Source organism: Mesoplodon densirostris, chromosome 11 (assembly GCF_025265405.1).
Source record: "Mesoplodon densirostris isolate mMesDen1 chromosome 11, mMesDen1 primary haplotype, whole genome shotgun sequence".
Lineage (NCBI taxonomy): Eukaryota > Metazoa > Chordata > Mammalia > Artiodactyla > Ziphiidae > Mesoplodon > Mesoplodon densirostris.
Genome location: NC_082671.1, coordinates 39,920,564 through 39,933,063, shown reverse-complemented (window position 1 = coordinate 39,933,063; position 12,500 = coordinate 39,920,564). Strand labels below are relative to the sequence as shown.

The window sequence follows — 12,500 nt, the reverse complement described above, 5'->3', positions numbered from 1 at the left end:
GTTTTATATTTTTTGCAAATTTCTTTAATGTCTGGCTTAATAGAAGATAGCTGGATTCTCATACCTTCTTCTATTTTCATTATTTTGTGATACGTTGTTTCGGTCAAAGCATATGAAGAAAATCTGTCCTCACAATGATATATAGTTAGAAAAGGCAGAATTATTTTAATGGCATTTTCAGGTAATAGTATATATTCTTCTTCGATCTTATACCAAACTGAACCAGTGACTCTTTCTTATAGGTGTAGAAATGAAACCATGGTAATGACATTTTTATACTCTTACATTAAAATTCATTGATTCATCTGATGCTTCAATTGTATCCTTTACTCATGCATCATTTATTATGGTTGAGCAAATGTTCCAAATGTTAATACTTTATATAGTACCAAAAATCTCATGTGTTAATATCAGCAACCATTTATCAGAAGAGTCTTTTGTTTTTAAAAAGCTGTCAAGGTGGGCCTCCCTGGTGGCGCAGTGGTTAAGAGTCCGCCTGCCGATGCAGGGGATACGGGTTCGTGCCCCAGTCTGGGAGGATCCCATATGCCGCGGAGCGGCTGGGCCCGTGAGCCATGGCCGCTGGGCCTGCGCATCAGGAGCCTGTGCTCCGCAACGGGAGAGGCCACAACAGTGAGAGGCCCGCATACCGCAAAAAGAAAAAAAAAAAAAAAAAGCTGTCAAGGTCACAACAGCAGATATAAGTTTTCCAAAATTCTAATTTTTGTTTGAAAGCTTGAATCTTATCATTGACAATAAATACTGTCCATTGTTTCCCCAAAAGTGACAGGCTTACTTGGTTAATTTTTGAGAAAATATCTGCAATATACACAAGTCTAAATAGTCATAGTTTGCCATATACTCTTTTAGTTAAAACGGTTCTCATAGGAGAAAAAAAGTGATTAGTTCAGTTCCCAGCTGTGCCTTTCCTTCAGACAACCATTGTACTTTGATACACAGCAAAAGTACTTCACGTGTACTTCCGTTTTTGTCACACAGAAAATTACAAAGACATGCACGTATGGGTCAGATTTAACAAAATCAATAGTATTTTATTTGTTATTTGTTATTTTATTTTTGTTCATTGTGACTGTGGTCCTTAGGTGAAATAGACCCTTTTAATTTCCTTAATTGTGTGTGATAGTGAAGAATACAATGACAGCAGTACAGTTTGGTGCTACTGCCTTGATTCTTGCTAAAGCACCAGCTGTTTTACCCACCATTGTTTTGAATCATCAGTACAAATGTCAATACATTAAAAATGGCAAGTAATATCTTAGTCTTATTACGAAAATAGTGTGATGTTACAGATGTACTGAAATGGTCTGAGGGACCACACTTTGGGAACCACTGCACTGGAGAATCAGTGTTCTTCCCCAGTATTCACCAGCTTATCTCTTATTCTATCAAGTAACTCAGGGCGGAGAAGATAACTAATCTTCTGTTAATATATAGAGAGTGATTAGAAGAAATGAGAATGCTCCAGTCATTCGGGTACAGATATAATATAGGTAGTACACTATGATCTTTCCACGTTCTGTCATCTGACCTAGGTGCTCTTCTGGTCTCTGATACACTTAGGCTCCATGCCCAGATGTCTTTTTTAGGAACATATCTTTAAGGAGTTTACTAAACTTAGTTGTAAGTGGCTAGCATATCTCTCTTCTGCCTTTGACTTACTGCTTTTAAAAAGGAATGAATGGGCTCAGTTGACTTGTGCAACTTAATTTTCCACGTCTTTACATATATTTCTCTCACAAAGGATCTTATCACTAACAAATCCACTAGCTATAAGGTTGTTAGCACTAAACAGCTCCTGAGAAATAGACTCCTGCATTTAAATATTCTACAAGACTTTCTTCATTGTCTCCTGAGCAAACAGTTATCTTATGTACATTAAACCTTATCAGACATCTATGTGGTATTTTGATGAAAATTTCCACCAGGATGGCTTTGATTCATCTTAAACATCAGTTGTCTCTTGACTATTATTTGGTACCAGAGGACTATAGGAATTCAGAAACATTCATCACCCTTCATGCTAGTATAATGGTGTTCACGGAGTACTTTTGTGCCACAAGAGTTGGACTTGGACCGTAGATACCTGTTTCATATGAGTGCAGCCTCTTGGAGGAAAGGCTTAACTTAGATTCACAATAGGCACCTTCCATTGATAGATACCCTTGAGGACAATTCATTGTCCTCAGCCACTAGTTCTCTGATCAGAGCTTCACACTTGGCAAGGAGGGAAGAAGCAAGAGCAAAGCTCCAGACCTCAGGAGAGAGGCTCTCTCTGTTACCCAAATCACAAGATTTTAGTGGCTGTAGTATAAAATGGAGTGATTGTTTGATTTGTACTGTAGTCACTTTTTCATAGGAGAGGAAATGAAAGGAAACTCTTCTAGGCAAGTTTTATAACATTAATAATTCCTTTGGCTGTGATGTTCTTGATGTTTCTGAGAGCCTTTATTTTCTGGCTTGAAAACCTAACCAGTGAGCTTCAATTCTGTCACCATTTTAAATTCTACTTTTACTCTAAAGCAGATAGTACACATTTTGAAGGACCTACTCATGTTAAAACTCTTCAGTAGATAAAACTGTTGCCCAGTGAGTCACTAGCATGCTTCTCTCCTTTTCAGTTCTTTACTAAAAGGGGTAATTTTATTTAGAAAAAAGAGTAAGCACTGTGCATTTGCATGTTACTTTGTCATGTCTAGGGGATTTGTTTACTCTTATATTTTTCTCATTTGAGTTCTCAGGAAGGTGCAGGTACTTTTATCCTTTATTTATAAGAAGATTACCTAGCTTGTTGTCATCTACAAAGTTGATGGATAAAGAAGCTGAGCCATGTGATTTCTCATCAGTGCTTTTCAACCATATCAAGTTTAGGACAGTGACAAAGCTCTGCCTTATGACTTACCCAGTCGTAGCAGTCTAAGGATGAAATTGTTTTTAGTTATCCCTCCTACTTTATCCTTATAATTATGTCCTATTTTTAAGCATCTACCTAAAAGACATTAGAAAATGCCAACTGCTGAGACTTTGGGCTAAAATCCTAAGGGCTCCTGTATTCTCACATTTCCTTGCCTCGCATTATGCGCACTCATTTTGGAGCACCCCCAGCTAAAACGTCCAATAACCTGCTGTCCTTGGTGTGGAAGTATGATTTAGTTTGGCCTAGTGATCACAATGTCAGGTTAATTCTTACCTCCCAGAGGTCCTGCTGTGTCCTCAACAAATATGTAACAGAAACAACCTTTGAATAACCTGGTTACTTTTCATTTGTTCATTCGTTCAGTTATCAGACATTTAATGAACAATGTCAAGAATGTGCTTTAAATGTTGTTATTTATTTATAAAGAGCTTGCAAAGGACATGGTTTATATTAATACCAAAGGTAATAACTAATAGTTAATAATGCAAAACTAGGTACCAAGCCTTGTTCTGAGTACTTTATATATCTTACACCTGTCAACTGCTATAGGTTCCTTCTTGTTTTCCTACTAGAAAGTATATGCTAAACATTCTTTGGCTTATTGCCTCTTTGTTTCTTAAGCAGCATAAGAACACATGGAAAAGGTGTTGTGATATTATGAAGGGTACATGAGTGTACATGATACATGCTGCCTTCCAGGAATGAGGATGGCATGATGGTGCATAGTGCTTTCTAAAGAATAGGTATAAAAGATTAACCATGTTAGAAGATCATTAGTGTGAGTTTTCAATGATATATTTAGAGAGACACTGATTATTTTTACTGTTATCTTTTCCATATATAACTACTTTTCCCTTCTTTTCTTTTTCTCCACTCCCCATTAAGGATCATAATTTATTTAAAATTAAAAGATTTTATTGGTTTGTCCATAGGAGTAAGAATAAGTATAATTTATAATTCTTAGATTTAAAGAAATATTATTTAAAATGTTGTATTTTTTAGGTAACTGAATGTGAAATATTTCTGTCACTTCTGGTGAAATTTCTGGATGCAGATAAACCACAGTGGCTACGAGCTGTTGCAGTGGAATCAATACACAGACTCTGTGTGCAGCCTCAGCTATTGAGGTAAAACCTCAGCAATATTTTGTTAAATGGATAGGTTAATATTTATGCTAGCAGAAAGAGCTGGAATATTTGTTTCAAATAATAATGATTTCTAAACAAAGAAAATTGTGTATTGTATGTATATGGAGGGGTGTAGGTGTGGGCAAAAAGTGTGGTTAGGGATTGCCATCAGTTGAATTTACTGTGTTAATATGGCCAAGATAATTTTTTTAGAACACTGACCTCATTCTGAACCTTTGTCCAGAGTTAGTAAAATCACTCAGGTGTGATGAAGAAGTTTTAAGTATAGCATTGAGACTGATTTATCAACATTGCTTGCTATTAAAAAAAGTTTTAAAATTTTAATCAAATATTTTCTTCAGAAACATTTAAAATTATTTTACAGGTCATTTTGTCAGTCCTATGATATGAAACAGCATTCTACCAAGGTTTTTCGTGATATTGTGAATGCACTGGGATCTTTTATCCAGTCCTTGTTTCTTGTCCCTCCTTCTGGAAATCCTGCTACGACAAACCAAGCTGGTAAAGGCTTACTCATATTTTGGTTTTTATATTCTGCCATAATTTACAATATTCAGTGTTCTGAGAGGATATTTACAGAAATCCTGTGACTAGAGAAATTGAGGTTACCTAAATATATACATTTATTTTATAATTTATTATATTTCTTTATAATATTTTATGTTTTATATATAAATATAAAGATTTACACTTAAAGAATAATTTGATCTCACTGAGGTAACCATGTTTATTTCTTTCCAGAATATATTTTCTTCTCTGATATACTTTCAGTTCCTCTCATCACATAAGAACAAAAGTTTAGATGCTAATTTTCATTTTAGAAGAATCTTCATTTGGTGCCTCTCTTTAAAGAGTGTGGTTACTACTAAGGTAGTAACTAAGGAGGTCTGTTAGTCATTCTTTTAACAAAACAGGTGAACATGATTTAAGTTTGGAAATCAGTGTATAGCTTCTTGTTCCCTTTAACTTCTTTCTCTTCCATTTTTAACTTTCTGATTAGTGGTCTCTTTTGTCCTTTATTCCCACCTCTGATAAAAAGTGATTCAACAAAAGGTATGTTACATAGTTTGTCAGTATTTTTAGTCATAGTACCTTTTATATAAAGAAGGAAATGGTGTTTTGGGGAAACAGGGAGACTCTAGTAGCCAGAATAGGATTGATACATTTCATTTATTTGTGCAGTATCCATTCCTATAGCATAATTTTTAAAAATTGACCAAGTGTTTGAATATTATGGATTTGTAATTAAGTAGTAAATTGGTGTCTTTGCTTGCTTTCCCTTATCTAACAGGAAACAATAATTCAGGTGGCCCTGTCTCGGCACCAGCTAACTCAGGAATGTTGGGGATTGGTGGAGGTGTTACTTTGCTACCAGCATTTGAATATAGGGGAACTTGGATACCTATTCTGACTGTAACAGTACAAGGCAGTGCTAAAGCAACCTAGTAAGTAGTAGTAGCATTATTTTGTAAGGAATGTTATTGTTGGGGTTTATATTTTATACTAAAATGTTTCTCTCTGCATTATATTTAAAATTTTAGACCTACTATTTCTAATATATTTAAGAACTAATTTTCTTTTGTCATATTTTGAGAATTTTATCTAGGACTGGATTTTGTTTGTTTTCTTTTGTACTGCTTGAGGACTGTTAACAGCATTATAAAACAGAATGTGATTTCTTTACCTAAGGACCTATCCACTTGTTCTGTATGGCTTTTTGATTTAAGTATGTGGCTTGATTTCAGGCCTTGTGGACTTAGGTCTTCTGATACTGAGTTACCTTCAGCAAATTAGTTTACCTATTTAAAAATCTCAGGGCTTCCCTGGTGGCGCAGTGGTTGAGAGTCTGCCTGCCGATACAGGGGACACAGGTTCGTGCCCCGGTCCGGGAAGATCCCACATGCCGCGGAGCGGCTGGGCCTGTGAGCCATGGCCGCTGGGCCTGTGTGTCCGGAGCCTGTGCTCCACAACGGGAGAGGCCACAACAGTGAGAGGCCCGCGTACCACAAAAAAATAAATAAATAAATAAATAAAAATCTCAGTGTACTCAACTATAAAATGGGAGTAGTGATATATCTACCTTTCAGGATTCTGTATGTGAATAGTTAAGTGTTTGGCTGATCACACTTTTAGGGTTTAACACATAGAACTTTTAGCTTAATTAAAGTGTTTAACGGATTCCACATGTGTTATTTAAAAATTTGTCATTAGACATTTCAATTTAACAACTACGTATTCAGCAGTGTATTGTTGATTTTTCTTAAGTAAATCTTAGTGAACTCTAGTGCTTACAGAGTTAAAGCAAGCAATACTACATGTGTTTAACATTGCCACAGTTGTGAGGCAGTTAATTAAGATATTTTGAGTAATTGATACGCATAATTAAAACACTGTTCCAGTGACAGTAAATCAAGACTTAAACTGTGAAGCAGAATCTCTGACTAGTTTAAATCATGAATTTCTATGATATGTCAGCCTGCATTGTATCATCACAGTGATATTTTACTGTGCAGCTTTTTATTTGGCCTAAAATTGTAAAAGTAAAGAGTCATAAAGGACTGAAATATTGTTATTCTTAGTCACTTAAAAGATTGAAGTTACTGTCTCATATAGGCTTTGCCTTGCTACAAAGGCTAATGATTGAGTATACTACAGTATCAAGTTGTAAAAGAATGAGATTTCTAGCACTGAAGGAGACATTAATAATTATCTCATTCATTACCCCACCTTATTTTTTAAATTGAAAAAATCGCAGCACAGAACAAAATTGCTGCTCTTGTGCACCTTACATTTTAGTGAGTGAGGTAGTCAATAAAGATGCAAATAAACATATAGTATCACTTTGGGTAGTGGTTAACTGTTTGAAGAAAAAGCAAGTTATAAGGGTGTAAAGAGTGATCACAGTGAAGATAGGAACAGAAAGGATATATCTGAGGAAATAAGAGTAAGAAAAGACATAATTATTATTTTTTTAACATCTTTATTGGAGTATAATTGCTTTACAATGTTGTGTTAATTTCTGTATAACAAGGTGAATCAGCTATATGTATACATATATCCCCATATCTCCTCCCTCTTGGGTCTCCCTCCTACCCTCCCTATCCCACCTCTCTAGGTGGTCACAAAGCACCAAGTTGATCTCCCTGTGCTATGTGGCTAGCTATCGATTTTACGTTTGGTAGTGTATATATGTCCATATATGTCCATACCACTCTCTCACTTCGTCCCAGCTTACCCTTCCCCCTCCCCGTGTCCTCAAGTCCATTCTCTACGTCTGCATCTTTATTCCTCTCCTGCCCCTAGGTTCTTCAGAACCTTTTTTTTTAGATTCCATGTATATGTGTTAGCATATGGTATTTGTTTTTCTCTTTCTGACTTACTTCACTCTGTATGACAGACTCTAGGTCCATCCACCTCACTACAAATAACTCAATTTCGTTTCTTTTTATGGCTGAGTAATATTCCATTGTATATATGTGCCACATCTTCTTTATCCATTCATCTGTTGGTGGACATTTAGGTTGCTTCCATGTCCTAGCTATTGTAAATAGTGGTGCAATGAACATTGTGGTACATGACTCTTTTTGAATTATGGTTTTCTCAGGGTATATACCCAGTAGTGGGATTGCTGGGTTGTATGGTAGTTCTATTTTTAGTTTTCTAAGGAAACTCCATACTGTTTTCCATAGTGTATCAATTTACATTCCCACCAACAGTGCAAGAGGGTTCCCTTTTCTCCACACCCTCTCCAGCATTTATTGTTTGTAGATTTTTTTTTTTTTTTTTTTTTTTTTTTTTGCGGTATGCGGGCCTCTCACTGTTGTGGCCTCCCCCGTCGCGGAGCACAGGCTCCGGACGCGCAGGCTCCGGACGCGCAGGCTCAGCGGCCATGGCTCACGGGCCCAGCCGCTCCGCGGCATATGGGATCCTCCCAGACCGGGGCACGAACCCGTATCCCCTGCATCGGCAGGCGGACTCTCAACCACTTGCGCCACCAGGGAGGCCCTGTTTGTAGATTTTTTGATGATGCCATTCTGACTGGTGTGAGCTGCTACCTCATTGTAGTTTTGATTTGCATTTCTCTAATGATTAGTGATGTTGAGCATCCTTTCATGTGTTTGTTGGCAGTCTGTATATCTTCTTTGGAGAAATGTCTATTTAGGTCTTCTGCCCATTTTTGGATTGGGTAGTTTGTTTTTTTGATATTGAGCTGCATGAGATTCATCCTTTGTCAGTTGCTTCATTTGCAAATATTTTCTCCCATTCTGAGGGTTGTCTTTTCGTCTTGTTTATGTTTTCCTTAGCTGTGCAAAAGCTTTTAAGTTTCATTAGGTCCCATTTGTTTATTTTTGTTTTTATTTCCATTTCTCTAGGAGGTGGGTCAAAAAGCATCTTGCTGTGATTGATGTCATAGAGTGTTCTGCCTATGTTTTCCTCTAAGAGTTTTATAGTGTCTGCTCTTACATTTACGTCTTTAATCCATTTAGAGTTTATTTTTGTATATGGTGTTAGGCAGTGTTCTAATGTCATTCTTTTACATGTAGCTGTCCAGTTTTCCCAGCACCACTTATTGAAGAGGCTGTCTTTTCTCCATTGTATATTCTTGCCTCTTTTATCAAAAATAAGGTGACCATATGTGCGTGGGTTTATCTCTGGGCTTTCTATCCTGTTCCATTGATCTATATTTCTGTTTTTGTACTGTCTTGATTACTGTAGCTTTTTAGTATAGTCTGAAGTCAGGGAGCCTGATTCCTCCAGCTCTGTTTTTCTTTCTCAAGATTGCTTTGGCTATTCGGGATCTTTTGTGTTTCCATACAAATTGTGAAATTTTTGGTTCTAGTTCTGTGAAAAATGCCATTGGTAGTTTGATAGGGATTACATTGAATCTGTAGATTGCTTTGGGTAGTACAGTCATTTTCACAATGTTGGTTTTTCCAGTCCAAGAACATGGTTATATCTCTCCATCTGTTTGTATCGTCTTTAATTTCTTTCATCAGTGTCTTATAGTTTTCTGCATACAGGTCTTTTATCTCCTTAGGTAGGTTTATTCCTACATATTTTATTCATTTTGTTGCAGTGGTAAATGGGAGTGTTTCCTTAATTTCACTTTCACATTTATCGTCATTAGTGCATAGGAATGCAAGAGATTTCTATGCATTAATTTTGTATCCTGCTACTTTACCAAATTCATTGATTAGCTCTAGTAATTTTCTGGTAGTGTCTTTAGGATTCTCTATTATAGTATCATGTCATCTGCAAACAGTGACAGCTTTACTTCTTTTCTGATTTGGATTCCTTTTATTTCTTTTTCTTCTCTGATTGCTGTGGCTCAAACTTTCAAAACAATGTTGAATCATGGTGGTGAGAGTGGGCAATCTTGTCTTATTCCTGATCTTAGTGGAAATGGTTTCAGTTTTTCACCATTGAGGGCGATGTTGGCTGTGGGCTTGTCATATATGGCCTTTATTATGTTGAGGTAAGTTCCCTGTATGCCTATTTTCTGGAGGGTTTTTTATCATAAATGGGTGTTGAATTTTGTCGAAAGCTTTCTCTGCATCTATTGAGATGATCATATGGTTTTTCTCCTTCAAGTTGTTAATATGGTGTATCACATTGATTGATTTGCGTATACTGAAGAATCCTTGCATTCCTGCGATAAACCCCACTTGATCATGGTGTATGATCCTTTTAATGTGCTGTTGAATTCTGCTTGCTAGTATTTTGTTGAGGATTTTTGCATCTATGTTCATCAGTGATATTGGCCTGTAGTTTTCTTTCTTTGTAACATCTCTGTCTGGTTTTGGTATCAGGGTGATGGTGGCCTTGTAGAATGAGTTTGGGAGTGTTTTTCCCTCTGCTGTATTTTAGAAGTGTTTGAGAAGAATAGGTGTTAGCTTTTCTCTAAATTTTGGTAGAATTCACCTGTGAAGCCCTCTGGTCCTGGACTCTTGTTTGTTGGAAGATTTTTAATCACAGTTTCAATTTCAGTGCTTGTGATTGGTCTGTTTATATTTCCTATTTCTTCCTGGTTCAGTTTCGGAAGGTTGTGCTTTTCTAAGAATGTGTCCATTTCTTCCAGGCTGTCCATTTTATTGGCATATAGTTGCTTGTAGTAATCTCTCATGATCCTTTGTATTTCTGCAATGTCAGTTGTTACTTCTCGTTTTTCATTTCTAATTCTGTTGATTTGAGTCTTCTCTCTTTTTTTCTTGATGAGTCTGGCTAATAGTTCATCAATTGTGTTTATCTTCTCAATGAACAAGCTTTTAGTTTTATTGATCTTTCCTATTGTTTCCTCCATTTCTTTTTCATTTATTTCTGATCTGATCTTTATGATTTCTTTCCTTCTGCTAACTTTGTGGGTTCTTTTGTTCTTCTTTCTCTAATTGCTTTAGATGTAAGGTTTGGTTGTTTATTTGAGATATTTCTTGTTTCTTGAGGTAGGATTGTATTTCTATAAACTTCCTGCTTAGAACTGCTTTTGCTGCATGCCATAGGTGTTGGGTCATCGTGTTTTCATTGTCATTTGTTTCTAGGTATTTTTTGATTTCCTCTTTGATTTCTTCAGTGATCTCTTGATTATTTAGTAGTGTATTGTTTAGCCTCCATATGTTTGCTTTTTTTTACAGGTTTTTTCCTGTAATTGATATCTAGTCTCATAGCGTTGTGGTCAGAAAAGATACTTGATGATTTCAATTTTCTTAAATTTACCAAGGCTTGATTTGTGATGCAAGATAGGATCTATCCTGGGGAATGTTCCATGAGCACTTGAGAAGAAAGTGTAATCTGCCGTTTTTGGATGGAATGTCCTATAAATATCAGTCAAGTCCATCTTGTTTAGTGTGTCATTTAAGGCTTGTGTTTCCTTATTTATTTTCATTTTGGAAGATCTGTCCATTGGTGAAAGTGGGGTGTTAAAGTCCCCTACTATAATTGTGTTACTGTTGATTTCCTCTTTTATGGCTGTTAGAATTTGCCGTATGTATTGAGGAGCTCCTATGTTGGGTGCATAAATATTTACAATTGTTATATCTTCTGTTTGGATTGATCCCTTGATCATTATGTAGTGTCCTTCTTTGTCTCTTGTAATAGTCTTTATTTTAAAATCTATTTTGCCTGATATGAGAATTGCTACTCCAGCTTTCTTTTGATTTCCATTTGCATGGAATATCTTTTTCCATCCCCTCACTTTCAGTCTGTATGTGTCCCTAGGTCTGAAGTGGGTCTCTTGTAGACAGCATATATATGGGTCTTATTTTTGTATCCATTCAGCCAGTCTGTGTCTTTTGGTTGGAGCATTTACATTTAAGGTAGTTATCGACATGTATGTTCCTATTACCATTTTCTTAATTGTTTTGGGTTTGTTAATGTAGGTCTTTTCCTTCTCTTGTGTTTCCTGCCTAGAGAAATTCCTTTAGCATTTTTTCTAAAGCTGGTTTGGTGGTGCTGAATTCTCAGCTTTTGCTTGTGCAAAGACATAATTAAAAGGAAAGAGTGAAGATATATGATTGAGGAAGAAAAATAAGAACAAATAACAGGAGAGTAAATGCTTGGCCAAGTTGTAGAATTGCTTTTTTTTATTAATAAAAGTCTCTACCAAGTTGTTTGTTGATTATTTAATCCTTATCAATTAAGAAACTTGGATTTTAACTAGTTTTGCTACTAAATACTATGATTTTGAGTAGGGCACTTTATTTCACTTGATCTTAATTTTCTTATCTTTAATACATGGTTAGGACTAAATCTCTAAAGGAACATATAAATAGATTTTCTTTTCTTTTTTTTAGTGCTATAGATACTGACATTACTCACTTCTGAAATCATAAATAGACGGAAAATATTGGGTTTCTTTTGTAAATGGATTAGTATGTTCACATTGGGACTTACCTGTTGAATTGGTATCTTTTATTCATTCATTGTGAATTTTAGTATAAAATGATTTTCACTGTTTTCTTTGAAGACATACATATAAATCTTAATTGTGTATACAGTTCTTTTTTGACTTCTTAAGTGTGTAATAATTTGAAAACTTAAGTGACATAAAGACAAGTAGTTTTGACATAATTGATGACAATATATTCTTTCAAATTTATTATACTATGGCTCCCTTCAAAGTTGGGCTTGTGACAGTTTTTTCAACTTGACCTTAATTTTAAAATATTTAAATAAATGGGTTACCTTTAATCTAAAAGTGGAGTTTGTGTAGTAATTATAATGAAGCAGCACTGAAACAGTTACGAAAGTGTGGGTGTGTTTAGGTTTGTGGTATAACTTACCTTTTTCTGTTAACTATTCTGGTGCTTAAAGTCTGTACCACAGTATTTGGGAATTAGAGTTTGTGATGTTTAGGAGTATTTTATCTGTTTTAGATGCATTTTTCCAATAGAGAATATATTCTTTGAGAACAGAGATTTGTC

General features: G+C 35.6%; 1 protein-coding gene across 2 annotated transcripts in view; it reads left to right on the top strand.

The window, feature by feature from the left end:
- Window positions 1-12,500, top strand: part of MON2 (MON2 homolog, regulator of endosome-to-Golgi trafficking) — a 125,814-nt gene that overhangs the window by 42,100 nt on the left and 71,214 nt on the right. For both annotated transcript variants that reach the window (XM_060112472.1, XM_060112471.1), the window contains exons 9-11: window positions 3,938-4,062; window positions 4,448-4,584; window positions 5,375-5,528. In XM_060112472.1, the coding sequence (XP_059968455.1) occupies window positions 3,938-4,062; window positions 4,448-4,584; window positions 5,375-5,528 (416 nt within the window). The remainder of the gene's footprint in view (window positions 1-3,937; window positions 4,063-4,447; window positions 4,585-5,374; window positions 5,529-12,500) is intronic.